General features: G+C 39.7%; 1 protein-coding gene and 1 pseudogene across 2 annotated transcripts in view; one reads left to right on the top strand and one right to left on the bottom strand.

Annotated features, from left to right (window-relative positions):
• The window catches only part of TMEM135 (transmembrane protein 135), a 264,541-nt gene extending 246,206 nt beyond the window's left edge, over positions 1-18,335 (bottom strand). For both annotated transcript variants that reach the window (XM_078058656.1, XM_078058657.1), the window contains exon 1: positions 17,553-18,335. In XM_078058656.1, the coding sequence (XP_077914782.1) occupies positions 17,553-17,693 (141 nt within the window). In that variant the 5' untranslated portion in view covers positions 17,694-18,335. The remainder of the gene's footprint in view (positions 1-17,552) is intronic.
• A 552-nt stretch (positions 18,336-18,887) lies between these two features.
• LOC118547075 (cofilin-2 pseudogene) lies at positions 18,888-19,554 on the top strand (annotated as a pseudogene).
• Positions 19,555-21,073: the final 1,519 nt, after the last annotated feature.

Genomic DNA, 21,073 nt, shown 5'->3' with positions numbered 1-21,073 from the left:
AGAAGGAAGAAAATAATCAGGATCATAGCAGAAATAAATGAAATACAGACTAGAAAAGCAATATACAAAAATCAATGAAACTAAAAGGTTTTTTTGGAAAAGATAAAATTGATAAGCCTTTAGCTACACTTAGAAAAAAAGAGAGGGCGCCTGGGTGGCTCAGTTGGTTGGGCGACTGCCTTCGGCTCAGGTCATGATCCTGGAGTCCCGGGATCGAGTCCCGCATCAGGCTCCCTGCTCAGCGGGGAGTCTGCTTCTCCCTCTCCCGCTACCCCCTCTTGTGCTCTCTCTCTCTCTCTCTCTCTCAAATAAATAAATAAAATCTTTAAAAAAAAGAGAGAGAAAACTCAAATAAATAAAATTATAAATGAAAGAGAGAACATTACAACTGATAGCACAAAAATACAAAGGACCAAAAGAGACTATTCTGAGCAATTATACACCTGCAAACTGCACCTAGAAGAAATGGAAAAACTCCTAGAAACACATAACCAGTCTCTTCAACAAATGGTGTTGGGAACACTGGACAGCCATATGTAAAAGAATGAAACTGAGCCACTTTCTTATACCACACACAAAAATAAATTCAAAGTGGTTTAAAGTTCCACGCATACGTGGAATTTAAGAAATGAACAAAGGGATAAACAAAAGAAACGAGCAAAGGAATAAAGAGAGAAAAAGAGACAAACCAAGAAACAGACTCTTAACTATAGAGAACAAACTGATGGTTACCAGAGGGGAGATAGGTGGGAGAGGGTTAAATAGGTGATGGGGATTAAGGAGTGTACATGTTGTGATGAGCACCAGGTGTTGTATGGAAGTGTCAAATCAATATATTGTACACCTGAAACTAACATTACACCGTATGTTAACTAACTGGAATTTAAATAAAAACTTAAAAAAAAAAAAAAAAGGACCTGATAGACATTTCTGAAAAGAAGATACACAAAATATTTGGCCAACAAGTATAGAAAAAGATCTTCAATACCACTAATCATCAGGGAAATGAAAATTACATCACAATGAGATAGCACTGTGCACCTGTCATAATGGCTCTTATCAAAAAGACAAAAGATGGTTAAGTGTTGCTAAAGGAGTGGAGAGAAGGGAATCCTTGTACACTGTTGGTGGGAATGTAAATTTGTATGGAAAACCCTGTGGAGGTCCTCAAAAAATTAAAAAATAGAACTACCATATGATTCAACAATCCCACCTCTGGGTACATATCCAAAAGTAAATGAAATCAGTATCCTGAAGAGATATCTGCACTCCCGTGTTCTTTATAGCACCACTCACAAGAGCCAAGATATCAAATCAAGCTAAGTGTCCATCAATAGATAAATGGTTAAAGAAAATGTGGTATATTTATATAATGGAACATGACTAAGCCTTAAAAAAGAGGGAAATTCTGTCATTTGTGACATGGATGAACCTGGAGGACATTACATTAAGTGAAATAAGCCAGGCACAGAAGGACAAATACTGCCTGATCTCACTTACACGTGGATTCTAAAAATGACAAACTCAGAAAAGCAGAGTAGAATGGTTGTTACCAGTGGCTATGGAGGTAGGGGGAAATGGGATGATGGTCAAAGGATACAAAAGTTGCAATTACGTAGGACAAATAAATCTACAGATCTAATGTACAGCATAATGACCATTATTAATAACATGATACTGAATACTGGAAACATGCTAAAAAAGTAGATTTCAGATGCTCTCATCAATGTGAGGAGATGATATGTTAATCAGTTTGACCGTAGTAATTATTTCACTTGGTGTATATACATATATCAAATCATCGTGTTGAAAAATACTATGTATATCAAAACATCCTGTTGAAAGATAAAAATTAAAGGTCAACACTGAAAACAAGTATTTCAAAGAGTTCTTTTTTCCCTACTTTTAAAATTGTATCTTTTTTAAAAATAAATGGTACTGGAGGAACTGGGTATCTGTGTAGAACAAAACATTAACCTTGATCTCTGCCTCATACTATACACAAAAATTAGTTTAAGATGAATCAAGATGACTAAATTTGAAGATTATATAAACAGTAAAGTATCTAGAAAAAATACAGGAGAATATCTTTATGAATATTCCTCTGTCAAAAAAACAGAGGGAGCATTAAGGACAGGTCATGAAAAAAAAAAAAAAGGATAGTTCATGAAGGACAAGTATGGTAACCAACCTGACTAACACAAAGGCTATACACTGAAGTGTGGTGCAAAATTATAATTATGGGTTCCCAATTTAGGAGTTTCTCTTTATAAAAATATCACTATTAAACATCTATCAGACCTATATGCATTTAATCTTACTTATATTCCTTTGTCTGTTTCCCTATGTGATTAATGCAGCATATTTATCATAGAGATGGTTGACTAGTATTCGGATTACAGTCTATGGCCATGGAACAGAACAAAGCTAATTGGTCCTCAAGGTGGCTAACTCCATGATCTTAGCCTTATTAGCACCAAACTCCAATTCAGCAGTCTTTCTTAGCCCCGACGCTTAATCACTAACTCTTCTAGAAGACTATTTCTAGAGGGGCTGACAAATCTCGTTCCTTTGGGAAATAAGAATTCTTCACAATAAGGGTGCCTGGGTGGCTCAGCTGGTTAAGCGTCTGCCTTCAGCTCAGGTCATGATCTCGGGGTCCTAGGATGGAGTCCTCCATCGGGCTCCCTGCTCAGCGGGGGGCCTGCTTATCCCTCTCCCCTTGCTCCTCCCCCCAGCTCATGTTCTCTCTCTGTCAAATAGATAAATAAAATCTTTAAAAAAAAAAGAATTCTTCACAATAACAAAGAGTTGGTTTCATGTTTTATGTATTTAATCCTTCTTTAAGTAATCACTAGCAAATAATGATTTATTTAAAGCAGGGTCTCTCAACCTTGACACTATCAACATTGGGGGCCAGGTTATTTGCTGTTGTGGAGGACTGTCCTATATATTAGAAGTTGTTTAGAGCATCCCTTGTCTTCTATTTTCTAAATGCCAGCAGCATACTCAGCTGTGACAACTAAAAATGTCTGCAGGAATTGCCAAATGTCTCCTAGAAGGCAAAACTACCCCATACTGAGAACTACTTTAAAGAAAACAGCGTAATGAATTTATATTTGTTAAATATTTTACTAACAGAATATTTAGTTTCTTAATTTAACAAATACTATGTGGCAGGTTACTGCTCTAAACACCATACAAATGTTAACTCACTTAGTCTTCACAGCAATCTATAAGATGGGCATGATCATTATCCCCTTTCATAAGAAAACACAGGCACAAAGAGATCACGTTGCCCAAAGTCACATAACAAATTAAGTAACCGAACAGGGACTGAACTCAAGGAAGTGGCTTCAGAGTCCATGCTCTTAACCGCCAGACCTGATGTTGAAGTCAGACTATCCTAAATGAGGACAAGTATCATTGAGCCACAGTGCATGTTACAAATAGAAAGTTATGACTTGCTATTCCCTACAGGAGTTCAGGCTGCCCATCCTGAAAGAAAAAAATACAAAAATATAGGGAAAACACAACTGAAATTTATAAATAACCTAATAGGATATTCATAAATTTGATATATATAGATACCAGTGACCAAACCTGGGGGAAGACTAAATTAGGCACGATGATGGCTCCAGAGGTAGAAACTACATTCCCAGTCTACAAGAGCAAAAGATGAAAGACAATGGAAACACAACATTAATACCACTACAACAGTAAGTAAAAAGAACTAATCCCAACAGAGGAAAATAGCACCAGCCACTTGTCAATTAACGTTACTCTCTTTTCTTTCTTCCAATATGTCAGTACTTTTTAAATAAGATGACAAATATAAAGTACCCAGCAGAGTAACTAGCACATAGTAGGCATCTTAAAATGTTAGTTTCTTCACTCTGCACACTTCCTGCCCCAACCCCAGTTCCTTTTTGTGTTGTGCAGGTTTAAGTATTTTGCAGAGATTTCTGTCTCTAGTAATTAAGATGTCTGAAAAAAATAAATGGCAATTAAGAACTCAGTTACACCTCATGTCCTCATCTTGCCTTCTCTTATAACAGGATTGTCAGTAAGCCCTGTTGCTCAACTACAGATCCCAACAGTTAAAATCAGAAATAAACAAGACTGATTAATTCATGCTCTAACTAAAACCCATTGTGTTATTTCTTATCACACTTTCTTGAGTCACCAAGGAAGACATTTTGTAATGACTGGAACATTCCAACCACCAGACAGACCAGAAAAGCCCTGATAGCAACAGAATGCCTAGGACACCACACCCCACCCATCCCCTTCCCTGCCCAGGGTCACTACTGAATACAGGCTGACCCCAACCCATGATCACATGCTCTCCGTCCGCTCTCCTGCACATACCCGCCCCCCCAACCTCTCTCCATAAATCTCTAGGTGTGGCCAGAGAGGTTGGTTGTTTAGGCTTGAGCCTGACACCTCCCTCCCAGTGCCAGCACCCAAAATAATTTCTCCCTTTCTCTTTTCCAAACCCTCATCTCTTGAGTTCTTGGCTCAACCTGGAGCTGTGCTCTCGATTTGTCCAGACCCCTCAAGATTCCCCAGGATGGAACAGTTGGCTGGGCAGTGCACCAGGGCTTCCCCATTCATTTCCTGACTTAGCGAATGTAACAGAGCCATTGGTAACAGGATCAGTAGATGTTAGAGGAGTGTTCACTATAACCTAACTGTTACATAGTCAGGAAAGCCGTACTGTGTCACTATTCAGAGAAGTTATGTGGTCCTCATGAGAATCAAAACTAAATCGCATTTTCATAGCACCAACAGATTGAAAATAAAATACAGAACTTCGATGAACAGAACTAGACTGGGATATTCATCTATAGTCAGAAGACTTCCTATATTTTTTCTCTAACAAATTTCAAAACCTTTTGTAAAAATAAGACCTCGGGGTGCCTGGGTGGCTCAGTCCATTGAACGGCTGACTCAGTTTCAGCTCAGGTCATGATCTCACAGTCAAGAGATGAGCTCTGTGCTCAGCGGGGAATTTGTCCCCCCCCTGCCCCCCGCTCATGCACACAAGAGCTCTCTCTCTCTCTCCAAGATAAATAAATCTTTACAATAAATAAATAGGGACACCTAGGTGGCTCAGTTGGTTAAGCGTCTGCCTTCGGCTCAGGTCAAGATCCCAGGGTCCTGGGATCAAGTCCCGCATCAGGCTCCCTGCTCAGTGGGGAGCCTGCTTCTCCCTTTCTCTCTCCCTCTGCCTCTCTCCGTGCTTGTGCTCTCGCATGCTCTCTCTTGCTCGCTCTCTCTCTCTCTCTGACAAATAAATAAAATCTTTTAACAAATAGATAAATATAAAAAATAAGACCTCACTTTTAAAAATATTTAGAATAAAGGAGGTAGAATTACTTTATTGTCACAAATTTATACTGCATGTACTGGTTAATTATGTGTCAACTTGAGTGGACCACAGACTGCCCAGTTACTTGGCCAAACATCATTCTGGGTGTGGCTGTGAGGGTGTTTCTAGATAAGATGAACATTTTCAGTAGACTGAGTAAAGCAGATTCCTAAGGTGGGTGGGCCTCATCCAATGAACTGAAGACCTGAATAGAACCAAACAGTTCAGTACAGGGAACTCCTGCCTGCCTGCCTTCAAGCAGGGACATTAGTCTTTTTCCACTTTTGGACTCAGGAGGAAACATCCCCTCCTCTTGGGTCTCAAGCCTGATGAGGGCTTTCAAACTGGAACTTACACCATAGGCTCTCCTGTGTCTCCAGCTTACCAACTGTAGATCCAGGGACTTCTCAGCCTCCGTAATTGTGTGAGCCAATTCCTTTTAATAAGTCTGTGTGTGTGTGTGTGTGTGTGTGTGTGTGTGTGTGTACATATACACATAACATTCCCTTTTGGTTATGTGTTTCTGGAAAACCCTGACAAATACATTACATTTAAATCACTTCCAAAATCTTTACTTTCTAGGTTAAAACTATAAGCTATAAAAACCGAATCTAAATATCGAAAACAAAAAGACAAGAAACCAAGTATCACAGACTGACATTTACATTATCTTTTTACAGTTTTCAAAGTTTTTACACATGAGCTATCTCATAGGATTCCCACTGCAAGTCACAAAGTAATTAAGGCAGGATTATCATCTCTTTATAGATGAGGAAACTGAGGGTCACACTATAAATCAGCAAACAAAACAAAAAGTCATATCTTGTACTTTACACCCAATGCATACACATGTTGCCTCATCAGGTACAGATAGCCAGCTTATTTAAAAAAAAAACAAAAACAAAACTAGGACAACTTTGTTAACAACATATGCTGGAGAATACAAGCAAATCTTCAAAAGTTTTCCTTAGCTACTTACTATAAAGCCTCCCTATAATTACCATCAAGCTTTAGTGATGATCATTAAGCCTTATATCTTTACTCTCAATAAAAGGGTTACAATCAAATATATATGGAAGTTGACATTGGCTTTAAAGATAAACTTGAATATATACTTTAGATATGATATTGAGAAAAATATGATCACAAACAAGACTCAGATTAAGCCCTACATACATTATACCCATGTTCCGAACCAAGTAATATTAATATTTTTGATAATGTACAGAGTCTTGAGAACACACACCTGTTACTTCCACTTACTGATACAACTTACCACGTAATACTATAATCTTAAACCAAAACATTTTTCATACCCTATCATCTCCTGCATATTGAACTACAAATATCATGGACTCTAATAGGAAATACCTTAATTAATGCAGAAAACTTCTAACAGTACATTTCTCATTGAAGAACTTTATTCAGATGAAAAATAGAAAGAATGTACATATATTCCAGTCTCTCCAATAAGAATATTGAGTATACTGAATTGAATCCTTAAAACAGAATTAAAAATCTCAAGCCAGAGAAACAGGGACAATCTGAGCCAGAGAAGAAATCACAGATATCGGGATTATGCAGGCTAAATACCAAGTGCCCTACCGTTTGTTCATATATTAAATCCCAGTCACAGAAGACAAAGCCATTCTCCAAAAGTTTAAACTGCACTTGTACTCACATATTTGCTAAAACTCACTCATGCTGAAGCCTTAATAATTAGCCCTGCAACTACTTGCTGGATATAACATCCCTTACTATTTTTTTTTTTTTTTTTTTTGATGGGATAACCCTGATCATCTACCTGAACCAGAAAAAAAACTTAACCACAAATTTAACCATGAGAAAAAAAGAAGAGCACAGAAAAAGAAAGCTTTAAAAAGATGCTTAACTTCCCAGATCTCACAATTTTGTCTTAAACATCCTTGATTTACCTTTAGATGAGTGAGGACAAATAGCTTTTCTAACATTTGCAATGACATTTGTAATCTTTTGTAACTGAAAACTTCTGACTACCTTATTTATAAAATACAGATTTTATTATAAAAGAGGTTCAATCTCAGTAAATCTAGTAATCAAAGTATTTGTACGTATTATAATTGCCTTTGGCTTCCAGTTTAAATAAGGGCCATAGTCAAAAGGAAAAAAATCAAATTCTTGGCCAGGATACTGGATTTAAGAAAATCATTAAATACTCTCTGTAAAGTAATTGCTTCTTATTTCTCTCAGTTTCATGGTAAAATTTGGGTTTTGTGCCATAAATGTTAACCCTAATACATACATACTTAATATATATTCATATATTCAGGAAAGCTTTCCAAACCCACCATATTAGAAGGGGTCGTCCTCTTGTAACACTCTCTAGAAACACCCTGTACTTCTTAATAGCAGTTAGCAGCTTCTTATCACAGTTGAAAGCATTTTTTGTATATTTCTTTTACATTTATGTTCCCCGTTAACTGTAATGTCCAAGTACATCTTGTTCCCCCATGACTGTATTTCTGACACATTGTAGGGAATCTGTAATATTTGAAATCAAAGTAGGAAAGCAAGAGTGGGAGAAAATGAAGACTCGGTAAATACAGTTACACTAACACTGGATGGGCTCCAAATGGAACTATGAGCACACTCTGAAATTCAGTCTGATCCTGATTACAACTCAGCGTCCCCTGTGCTTGAGAGTTTCTGAGACACAGGTCTGAAAAAAAAGGTCCCACCTCTACTTTCTGCAAGGTTGAGAAATCATGACGGGAACAAACCCGCTTCTTACTGCCAATTGATACAAAGGTATTCTTTAGGGCAACTCCCAAACTGGACAAATCATAATCCAAACTGCCAAGATCTAGTTAGAATCAAGAAACCAATGCAACCTGACACATGTAGTAAGTCAAAAGACTATACAAAATATAAATGGTAATAAGTTGAAAACACTGTAAATTCGGCATTCTTATAAAAGAAACCTGCTCAAATCTAATGATATTTGATCTAGCATTCTTCCTTCTTTTCGCACTTTTCTTCCACACATAAATTCATTTTACTGAATATTTTCCAGTGCAGCTAAAAGCAGAATTACTTAAAATCTGCTTTCATTCACTTCAATTATTAATTCTCCTCAGGTATAATTATGAGGAAAGAGACCATCATATACAGTCTGCAATATCAATGGACAATACTAATTTGATTCACCAATAAATCAGGCTCATTAAATGAATACTTTTTAACTATACTCCTTGTTTCCCAAGATGAAACAGACTTGTATTAAACACGAAGGAAAAAATACACACAAAAAATCTCAAATGACAACACTCTTTGAGAGGAGATCAATTAGTAGAAAAGAAGCTAAAATGAGTGATAAACCAAGAGACAATTTTAAAGTTTGATCTCATGTCAAGATTCAAACAAATCTTTAATATGATACTCTGCTATGATAAAATATCTTAAGACCCCTAATCATCAAAGCATCAACTAACATTACACATTACTATGTGGCTAGTACAGTCCTCAGGGATATAAACATACTTCCCATCACCATACCATGCAAGTAATGCAAGAAATTGTACCAACCTGTTCTGAAAAGACTCTCCAAAAACTTTTTATTTAGCTCTTTGTTAAGCAGTCACTTCAATTAATTCCCCTTCCCTAATTATCACCTAGCACAGTACCTGTTAGTCAATTAATATTTGATGAGCATATTATAAATCTGTTATCAAAATCCTACCACATTTTTTAATCCCTTTTTTAGGGATATGTTTGTGCTTCAGCCTTTCAATCCAGGTTGTCTCGTCATAATCAATAAAAGCAATTACTTATATGTATATTGCTTATACACAAATAGGCAAGATATTTTTCTCTCAAAGTCAAAACTCATAAAAAGAGGAAGTCTCCTGTATTAGTTCACTCCTTAGAAATGTTCATTTTTTGACAATCTGTTGTCAAATTTTAAGATATTCCTCAGAAAGCAAGAGCTCTCTATTCTATATAGAAAAACTTAGATTCAAAAATATAAATCATGTAATTGTATCTGGGTGGAGGTGAATAAACAAAAAAGGAAAATGGTATGATATGTAATCAAACAAGCAACAGCCAGATCACATAAGATTCTGTAGGCCATGATAAAGCTTGCACATTAATTGAGATGGAAAACCACTGGAGAGTTCTGTGCAGAAGAATGACAAGTAAGGATTTATATTTTTTAAAAATATGACATAAGGGGGCGCCTGGGTGGCTCAGTTGGCTAAGCATCTGCCTTCAGCTTAGGTCATGATCCCGGGGTCATGGGATCAAGTCCCGCATCGGGCTCCCTGCTCAGAGGGGAGCCTGCTTCCCCCTCTCCCTCTGCCCCTCCCCCCAGCTCACGCTCTCTCTCTCTCTCTCTCTCTCTCTCTCTCTCTCTCAAATAAATAAAATCTTTAAAAAAAAAATAGGAGGTGGATATTTTACCCCCATTTTTTGATGAGAATACTGGGGTTCAAATATGTTAAGAACCTTGTCAACATCACAAAGCTAATAAGTGGCAGCACTGAGATTCAATCCCATGCTCTTCGCACCTCTCAATACTTCCCAAAACTCCCTGCTCAAGATTTCTCTGCAACATTCTCTTTTCAACCTCTTCATACCTCTGACTGCTTCTTTCATTTTTTTCCCTCTACTCCAAAAACAAGCATTCCTCAGACTGTCTTCTCTTTCTAAACTCTCTCCCTTGTTGACCTACCATAATTCAACTCTCATCTCTATTCTTATGACATCTTAATCTAAATCTCTAGCCCCATCTTCTCTCTAGATTAGCAACTCAACATTTCTCAATGCTTCCTGGTCATTCTCCAGTCATATATTGCACTAGTAGCTAAAACCCAATATGGCCCCAAAGCAATCCAGCATAACTCAATGAAAATACTTTCTCCAAAGCACTACCTCCTACACATCCCAATAAACAAGGCTTAAAAGTGTATAGTGTCATTTGATTCTTTCCCCTACTTTACAGTGGCTCCCTCCCTTCTCCAGGTGGGTTTCTCTCTCTACCAAAATATATTATTTTATTGAAGAGGAGAAACTTTCCTAGAGAGAGGACCACTCCTTCTGATGTAAAGAGAATTTTCTAACGAAGATGCAAAAGTAAGTAATGCTGACGTTGAAATACGCACATTAAGGGTTTGAAGGCTGTTTAAGTTTTTTTAAATCAACCAAATATCTGTTTTAATAAGAATCTACTGACTCAGAACCATGAACAGTAATGGATCATAATTACTTAGGTCCTATATTCCAATATTTATTAATTTTTATCCCTGATCTATGATAACTGAAGAGGCAAACAACAGTAAAGCAGATATGGCCAGCTACACTGAGAGAGTTGCTACAGGAAAGGGTGAGATGAGGAGTGTTTAGTAAGTCTTCAACTTTCAACTGAAAATGATGTGCTGGAAGTGCACTTTGCACTCCACAGAGATCAGTCAACAAGTCACATATTAGAAACAAATTCAAGGAACTCAAAATGTCATGTTGAAAAATAGGAAAATTCCTAACGTAAGTGCTTATTTTTTTAAAAGATTTTATTTTATTATTTGACAGAGAGAGAGACACACACAAGCGAGAGAGGGAACACAAGCAGGGGGAGTGGGAGAGAGAGAAGCAGGCTTCCTGCCGAGCAGGGAGCCCGATATCGGGCTCGATTCCAGGACCCTGGGATCATGACCCGAGACGAAGGCAGATGTTTAATGACTGAGCCACCCAGGTGCCCCGTAAGTGCTTATTTTTAAAAAGACCAAATGACTGTTACTGTTGGTTTAACAACAAGTTATGTAAAAATCATCATTTATTTATTGAATAGACAGATAAAGGGAGTCCCTTACCTCCGCCCCCTAAACTAGGCTTCAGACAAAATTTAAAGAGGAATTAGTTAATACGTTTACAAATTCCATGATCAAATTCCATGATCAAATTACAAATTCCATGACCATCTCCAATGGTCAAATAATCCAAACAGCTACTCTCAGCAGTTTGTATTCTGCCATGACTTTTTCTCTTTTTTAAAGTTAAAAACAAAAACGAATGGCCTATTATCAAGAACTTTGAAATCTAATGGGACACCTGGGTGGCTCAGTCGGTTAAATGTCTACCTTAGGCTCAGGTCATGATCCCAGGGTCCTGGGATTGAGCCCCTGCATCGGGCTCCCTGCTTAGCGGGGAGTCTACTCCCTTTGCCTGTCGCTCCCCCTGCTTGTGCGCTCTCTCTCTCTCTCTCTCTCTCTCGCTGACAAATAAAATCTTAAAAAAAAAAAAAGAACTTTGAAAAGTCTCATTGCTGGTCTCCTTTGCTCTAGAAAACCTGCTCAACCACCGCCCTTACAAACTCCCTCTACACTATGTGCCAGCAGCACTTTACATACTATGCCTCATTTAATCTTCACAAAGATCTCCCAAGGAAAAATTTACCATTTCTCCAATACTGCAGACACAGAAATAGAGGCTTAGAGTGGTTGGGTAATTTGTCTGAGGTAACCCAGCTAATAAGGAATGAGCTGCAATTCTAACATGGGCAATTTGATCCCAGAGTCCAGGATCCTGCCTGTAAGCCACACTAAATACAAAAATCTGAACAGCCTCCTACAAGTAGAGTCAAGCTTTGGAAGTTTTCTAGAATTACCTTTTTTTCTATAAAATAAAACTGTGTGAGAACATTTAAAAAAAGTCCACCTTAATGAACAGATTTCTTCCGTCAGTGGTTTCCAAGCCTTTTCAACTAACTAGAGACTGTCCATAAATTGTTTTTTTTTATTTCTAAGAATTCCAACTCTTGCTTAAATGTTTATTCAGTTTAGACGTGATGAACTGAGAATCAGTTAATATGGCTCAAAGGGAATCAATATTCTATAAATATTTTTGTACTCTGAAGAAGGGTATAAACATCTGAAGGTCAATGAAAAGGCAGGTTTTTTTTTTTTTTTAAAGGCAGGTTTTTAAATCATTCCTTCCCAAAAGTGCAAAAGGTTCTACTTTGCCATCAGCTACCTGTAAATGCCAGTACCCTAACCTGGAGGTCCTCAAGAAAGGCACCGAGGAAAAGCATAATTAAGAAAGGTCTTAGAACCACCTGAGTGAGTTAAGTGAGCAAGTCTTCCTTCTTAAAGAAGAGACCTAAGAACTTGAACAGCATAGAATCCATCCCCCTAAATGGGTAAATGTGTATTCTAAATTTGTATTCTAAATTACGGAGGGCACTAGCTTTCATTAATTTTAGTGACAGCCTAGGGTTTAAACAGTTTAACAACTGTTTCCTGTGTGTGTGTATGTGTGTGTATGTGGAAAGGGGTACCGCTTGTTGTGAGATGTGTGGTAATAACTAACATTCAAGAAATGAAATATAACTTCCTGAAATACATTTCTGGTACATGCATAAATTCTTAGCATATATTACAGTACACACAGGATTCTTTAAAAAAAATACATGAAGTGAATTGATGATGACTGATGTTTTTTAAAAACTATAAAAACACAAAGATTCACTATTAAAAGGAATAGTCCACATATATTTCAATATGGTTTAAGCATTAGAAGGTGAATACTAAGAACTGTAGATACGAAAAGGGAAAAGAAGCAAGAGAGCAGTAGATATGAAAGGAATAAAAGGAATCAGTTTAGTACAACACACACGGTAATATTAAAATGAAAAGTAGAGAGATAAAACCCAGTTTATAGGCTCCAAAAAATACTCTTGATTAAAATTTCCCCCAAATCAGCTTCCCTTCAACATTTCTCCTTTTCTATCAATGATGGCAACAGCATCAGTCAGATTTAAAGTCCTCGAAGCAGAAACAAGTCCTCACACTACCCCAATACTCAGTCTCTAAGTCCTATTCATTCTTCCTATGAAATACCTATCTTATGAAATGCCTCTCTCGTAAGATGCCTCTAAAGCTGCCCTTCCATTCTCTCGTGCTGCCAAGTATCTCCTTACTCCTGAACTATTCATGAGTTCATTCATTCACATTTGTGCTCATTCAGACACTTAACTAAGCACTTATTGAAGTACTGTGCTAATTCTGAATCCAAACCACCACCCTAACAGGACACAGAACATATGCACTGTTTTAGTAACAGCAGCACTTTATTGGGGCCCTGCTATGTGATAGCTGCTATTCCTACACACTATTATCCCACCTAAGTCCTCAAAACAGCCCCAAGAGATGAGTATAATTATTTTCTGCAAAGCAAGGAGACTAAGGCTCAAAGAGGTGAGGTAATTTTCCTAAAATCACATTGCAAGTAAGTTGCAGAGAGGGATTCCATGGGAACTGGCTCTTTCTACCCCTTAGTGAATCCCCTGCATCAACTCCTAAATAGTCTTTCCAATCCAGTCCACCCAGTGCTATCAGATTCATCATCTCAAAAGCCACCATTTTGTACTTGTAACCCCTTTGCTCAAAAAAATCTCTATGGCTCCTTTAGCCTGACCTCCAGTATGACTCTGAGTAAAAAAAAAAACAAAAAACAAAAAAAAAGCCCTAGAACTGAATCCTGTCTCTCCCTTACTAGCTCTTAATCTGGGAAGTCACTTAATCTCTCTAGCCTTCAGCTTTCTTACCTATGTAATACCTATGAAATGTGGATAATAAAAACGGAGTTGTATAAGGATTAAAGAAGATAAAATACGTAAAGGTCTAAGTTACTAAGTATTCAATAAATAGGAGTTGTTATAGCTCATAACTCCTGTACACAAAACTTCTATTTTAGCCAACCAATATACATATTGCTTCACTTACAAAACCACTTAGATTTCTGCTCAATTCACATTATTCTCCCTCCTCTCCATTAAGAATAAGTATTCTAGAGGCGCCTGGGTGGCTCAGTCGTTGGGCATCTGCCTTCAGCTCAGGTCATGATCCCGGGGTCTTGGGACTGAGCCCTGTGTCCGGCTCCCTGCTCAGCGGGAAGCCTGCTTCTCCCTCTCCCACTCCCCCTGCTTGTATTCCCTCTCTCACTGTCTCTCTCTCTGTCAAATAGATAAATAAAATCTTAAAAAAAAAAAAATAAGTATTTTACAAAAGTCTCCTACAAGAATCAATGTCTGTCCCTCCTTATCTTCATAGCCCAACTCAAATGCTACATCTGCCAAAAAGCCTTGCCTTAACCATCTTCAGTGAACTTTAGATCTAACTTAAATGTCACTGGGGTAAGAGGGAAGAAAAAATGCCTAATTCTTCAAGACCTACTTTGAGCCAGGAAAATATGTGATACATCTTCAATGCATTCTTTCACTTAATTCTCAGAGACAGACAAAGTAACATGGACAAACAGCTAGTAACTAATGGAGCTGAGATTCAAATTCAGATGTCCTTGATCCCTTTTAAAGCCCACTTCTTCCCATACCACCTTTTATCTTGGCACTGGAGGTTACATATTTAATCAACAACTATCCAACACTGACAAAGAGTACAGTGTTCCTATTTGCTCTAAGTAGCCCCAGCCACACATACAAACATAACTGAAACAAAACTGTCATGAAATAATGCTTATCCTTAGTGCCTGCAATGGACTCTCATTTTTTCTATTCTCTTCTATTTCACTCAAAATAAAACATTGGTGGGGGCACCTGGATGGCTCAGTCATTTAAGCGATTGACTTTTGATCTTGGCTCAGGTCTTGATCTCAGGGTTGTGCGATCAGCCCAGGCACAGAGCCTGCTTAAGATTCTCTCTCTCCCTCTGCCCTCCGTGCCCTCTCAAGGACTCTCTCTCTTAAAAGAAAGAAAATAAATGAATAAATAAATGTAATAATAAAACCTTGGTCAGTTCCCATTAATTTTATTTTTTTTTTAAGGTTTATTTATTTTAGAGAAAGAGAGCATGGTGCGGAGGGCAGAGGGAGAGAGAAACTCAAGCTCTGTGCTGAGTGCAGAGCCAAACATGGGGCTCGATCTCACAACCTTGAAATCACCACCTGAGTTAAAACCAAGAGTCCGACGCTTAACCAACTGGGCCACCCAGGCGCCCCTCCCCCCAGTTTTATTTCACAACCACTCTTTAGCAGCAACCCAAAGTCTAAAATACACAGCTATAAGGGGCACAGGGCCAAGTAAGATGAAGAATTTATCCTCAAGAAGTATTTAGTTGGAGATACAACAGTGAATCGCAAACTTTTCCTGACCCCTGGCCCCACCCTACCTGTTGTAAAAGAACCCCTGTTCCTATTGCTCCCTTGAACTTCTCTATCATGGAACATAACCAATAAATTGTCTAGGCTGTAGATATGACAAAAATCGGGCACTCAACAAATAGTTGTTAAATGAATGAATGAGACACATTAAAAGTACAGTGGATTTTCAGAGGGAGAAATTAGACAGCATAAATTCTCTCCCCACCTACATCATAATCCCCTAAGAGCAGGAACAATCTTGATGTATTTTTTTGACTACATCAAGAGCTCAATATTGTTTGTAGATGTTCTGTTTAAAAAATACTGAGCTACAGACTAGCCACATTCATGTGGAAAATCAGATGAACATGGATCTTTGCCAAAGAAAATCAAGGGAGAAATGTCCAGCTCCAGTAATAATTTTATTATTAGCTTCTATTTTAGATCCTTCCTATTCAAAGTGTGACTCTTGATCCAACAGCATCAATATTGCCTGACAGTTTGTTAGAAATGCAGAATCTCAGGCCCCACCCAGACCTACTGAATCAGAAACTCTCATTTTCACATGATCCCAGGGTGTGAGGGGGTGGAGGTCTTAAGTTTGAAAAGCATGGGTCTATAGGGTAAAAATGAAACTGATTTCTGCAAGCTCAGAGAAAGTTACCAAGTTCTTCTTTCTTATCTCTGTAATAAACAATCAGACTTTTCAAGAAGTACCACAAATATGGCCATGACACACTTTCTGGCATATTAGGCTACAAATCCAAATTACTACTCAGTGAGAAGTAAGAACTGACCATCCATTGAAAATTCAATGAAACCCTTAGGAAACATACAAAATGTATGATCTCTCCCTTCTTAGGGCACACACTCTACTGGGCAAGAAAATGAGAGGATGAACTTCAACGGTCAAGTATCAAGGACAAGGTTATAAAAAAAAAAGATGCTGGTGAGAACATTTAAGAATGTTTTATTTAAGGGCGCCTGGGTGGCTCAGTTGGTTAAGCGACTGCCTTCGGCTCAGGTCATGATCCCGGAGTCCCAGGATCGAGTCCCGCATCGGGCTCCCTGCTCGGCAGGGAGTCTGCTTCTCCCTCTGACCCTCCTCCCTCTCATGCTCTCTGTCTCTCATTCTCTCTCTCTCAAGTAAATAAATAAAATCTTTAAAAAAAAAAAAAAAAAAGATTTAAAAAAAGAATGTTTTATTTAAGAATAAACTTCTTTTGGGGCACCTGGCTGGCTTAGTAGAGCATGGGACTCTCGAGCTCAGGGTCGTGAGTTTAAGCCCCACCTTGAGCATGGAGCCTACTTAAAAAAAAAAAAAAGAACACATTTCTTTTAACAGTTCTCAGTGATACATACACGTATTTACAAATATTCTCTACTCAAAACTCCAAACAAATTGCTTAGGTGACCTAAAGTCAGGTCTTTTAATCACCTTCACTGACTCAGTCTGGAATCATCCTTTAAATCAGCACCCAAAATCTCAACCAGAAGTCTACTCTTTGAACCTGCAAGAACACTTGCAAAACCCTCAAGCCACAATACTATCATCCCAAACTAAGACAAGATCTGAGCCCACAGGGATTTGCTGTCAAATATGCCCTTAAACAAAAAACAAAAAAATGGAGGGGGGTTATAGAGGGACTTAGATGAGGAAAGACTGCAGGGCATTTCTCCTCGCCTCGCTGACCTACAAACTCCTCTCAATCATAATGCAAGAGAGAGGAAAAGTACCGCAGTTCCCTTAATTCACAATTTTAAGTGTCCTAACTTAATCTTGAAGTTGGGAGCCCACCCCCTTCTCATCCACAGGCATTCAGTTGACAGCTCAACCTCAAGTTCCCCTCCCCCTTCTCCGCCCAATGTAGCATGTGAGATTTCCGCCCCTTTCGACCTCCACCATGCCCCCCCGCCCAAAAAACCGTCTGGTCCCTCCAAATGAGAACCCGACACAGAACGAGTTGCCCAGGCCGCTCGGAAGCACGACTACACTCCCTGGCCCATCCTCCACACTAAACTCGCCGAGGGAGGAGCTGATGGATCTCACCAAGTACAGGGGAGCGTAGATCTTCAGGGACTCCTCCAGGGCGCCCCTGGTGATCTGCACGAAGGAGACCCCGCAGGAAGGGTGCCAAGTGTGGCCGATCTCGTAGCAGTTATGAGGGATGGACTTGCTGAGAGCCGCCATGACGGGGAGTCGCACGGAGGGGCAGCGAGGGGGTGAGCCGAAGCACCGGCGGGAGCGGGGCGGGAGGGTGCAGAACAAGCGCCCAACCGCAGCCAGCGCGCCAGGCCCGCCGCTCCAGGTGCAGAATGGAGGGGAAAGGTCACGCGAGCAGGGTTACTCTGGGCCAAAGTCCTCGGATGTTGAGCCCTCGGCGTATCGCAGCTCGAGGGGGCGGAGCGCGCACCGAGGAGGCGGGGAGAGGCGGAGCGTGCGCGCGCCCGCCCCCCGGAGCCCGGCGCGGCGCGTGGAGCGGAAGGGCTAAGAGCGCGGCTCGGGGACGCGCCCGTCTCCCCACAGCCCACGTCAGCCCCTAGCTGGAGCGCGAGCCCTGCAGCGGGTACGCAATGGTAGGTGACTTGGGTCACATTGTACTCCAGTCTCTGTCATCTCAAAGCCCGGCCAAGTAGAACCGAGGGCTGTGGAAGAAGGAGATGAGATGTCTTTGTTGGGAGCTGGTGGAGGAAGATGGTGGCCAGAAGAGAGCCTGGACAACTGTCCTCCTCAGAACTGCCAGCTCCCCTTCCCTAGAGTGCCCGGTAATAAATGGCTAAGGCTTCCTGCTGTTAGCGACCGCACTGCTCCCGACTGCTGCGCTTTCGAAGTTCTGTGGTGTCTGAGAAGCTTCAAAAATCTATTAGCCAAGTTTATACACTTCCGGTGTGGTGAAAGGGCAGTAGATCATCCTGTCCAAATCCTGGGCCCCTGAGCGGTTCTTTCTACGGTATCCAGGACAAGTGCTTATCAGCCAAATGGTGCACACACTAGAGGGGGCAGTGGTCTCACACCTGATAGCGTGGCCATCAGTTGGCATAACAACGGACCTGTGTGACCTATGAATCATTTAACCTCCCTAAATGTCAGTTTCCTCACCTATAATAACCCAGTGTCTTTGGAATTCTAAATTCTATACTTTCTTAAAGCAGGAGCTTACTACCTTTAGAGGAATCCCGTTCTAATCTAGCCTTCATTCATTCCACAAGGTTTTACTGAGCACATAACTACTTCTCCAAGCACTGTTCTAAACTCTGTAGATTCAGATGTGAACAGAAGGGTCAAAGTTTTGGCCCGCTCCTCCTTCTCCTCCCACTCCCACCAAGCCTGAGCTGCTGCTGCAATCCCTGGCATTATGGTTTCTGGCATTGCTAATAAATGATGATGTCAACAAAGTTGTTAAGGAAATCGTCTACACAGGAGGAGATCCAAAAAAAGAAAGCAGTTCTCTTCTGTTTAAGCAAGGGCAAAAGAAATAATTGTAGAGAAAGCAAAGCAGATCTTGGTGGGTGACACTAATGATACTGTAGAGGACCCCTACACATCTTTTGTGAAGTTGCTATCTCTGAATGATTGCCACTTTGCTTTGTATGATACCACATTCACAACAAGAGTCTAAGAAAGAAGACGTGGTATTGAAATTATGGGGTCCTGAAAGTGCACCTTTACAAAGGGCGATGATTTATGCTTGCTCTAAAGATGCCATTAAAGGGCGCCTGGGTGGCTCAGTCGGTTAAGTGTCTGCCTTTGGCTCAGGTCATTCCTGGGATCTAGCCCCGCATCGGGCTCCCTGCTCTGTGGGAAGGCTGCTTCTCACTCTTCCTCTGCCTGCCGCTCTCCCTGCTTGTGCATGCTCTCTCTCTCTCTCTCTCTCTCTCTCTCTGTCAAATAAATAAATAAATAAATCTCTAAAGATGCCATTGAAAAGAAATTTACAGGTATTAAACATAAGTGGGAAATAAATGGTATGGACGATATTAAGGACTATTCCTCACTTGAAAAGAAACTGAGAAGCAACAGAGTAGTCTCACTTAAAGGAAAACCCTTATAACATGACAGTCAAATGCCATCTGGATGTCAGGGAACTTCCACTTCTTCATTTCAGTCAATAAGAATAGTGTTAGGTTTTGTTCTGTTTTGTCCCCTTCTCAATGGACCCTTCTAAACCAATGAATGACAGAAATATCATTCATTTAAGCAGCCTATCAGTGATTGCTATTAGGCTGTTTCAAACTGTTACTTTTACACAGAACCCAAGGACTGCCTTCCCATCATATTTTAGCCAAAACAACTAGCTATATGCCTCCCTTGCAGCAAGGACTACAATGAATGGGATTGTCAATGTGAATAACTTAGAATACTGCAAAGGGTAAGCTAATTCAATGTACTGAAAGTATTATCCACTTGTCAGAGGGTAAACTTTATTCAGTATTATTTATAGTTGCACTTGATTGCAGTTCTGTGAGGCTCCAGCATTCTTACACCTCACCTTCCTTGGCAAGTCTAATTTATGACATGGCAGGAGGGATATAACACCATGCATCGAAAGCACTTTTTTTTTGATGAATTCAACACCCCACTCCAAGGAGGATTGCCAATTAAGTTGTGTTAACTGGGTCGTCAACTTATCCTGGTACCCAGTGTTCATTCTTCTTAAAAGGAACAGCTGTTATTGCTGCCTTTTTGTTTTCCATTAAGTGTACAGTACTGAATGAGGGTAACAGTTTTATTTATCATGTGAGTCTTACAACACTAAAGATATTTTGAATATCAGTCATGATGGCAATTTCTGTATAAAAGAACCTCAAATGGAACATTATTTTTAACACCAAACTCCCCATTGTCACAAAAATGGCCACACTGCAATAAAAATTATAGCATATCACAAAAAGGGGGGGCAAATTTTCTATTTTCATAAAGCTAGCACTCTAGGGGTGAAGATGAAAATAGGCAAGGAGACTAAACAAGATAATGGGTGTAACTGGTGTAATAATAATTATAGGACAGTATAAATAAGATAATATAAGATAGTTAAAAGAAAATCAAAGAGGAATGCTCATTGGTGAAAAGCCTAAAATAACAGTGGTAAAAAGATAAAAGCTTCTCCCTCTCTCTCTCTTTCTCTCTCTCAGGTAAACATTAGCAGTCCTAGACTAAGACAGTGGCTCCCTAACCATCAGGGAGCTCAGACTCCTGACATGTTCTGCCAAATTTACCTGTGCTTTCCAGCCTGCCTTACAAGATAGCTGCTCCATCTTGAGCCATGACATCCACATGACAGCGAGGAAGGCCAGCAAAAGAGGAAGAGAGGACACACTTCCTCTCTTTAAAAAAAAACTTCCCAGAAGACCTATGCAAATTACTTCTTACATTCCATTTGCCAGAGCTTAGTCACATGGCCACACTAAGTGGCAAAAGAAGCTGGGAAATGAGGCTTTTTCTATTGGTTGGATAATGCCCTGCTAACACGTAGGGTTTATTACTGAGCAAAATGGAAAGAACAGATACAGGGTGGGGGACAACAAGCAGTGTCTGCCATTGTTCTGTGCCTCTAGCTACTCAAATTTCTG

This window comes from Halichoerus grypus, chromosome 11 (assembly GCF_964656455.1).
Source record: "Halichoerus grypus chromosome 11, mHalGry1.hap1.1, whole genome shotgun sequence".
NCBI classification, from domain to species: Eukaryota; Metazoa; Chordata; class Mammalia; order Carnivora; family Phocidae; genus Halichoerus; species Halichoerus grypus.
The sequence above is the reverse complement of the archived record's forward strand: the minus strand, read 5'-3'. Positions and strand labels throughout refer to the sequence as shown.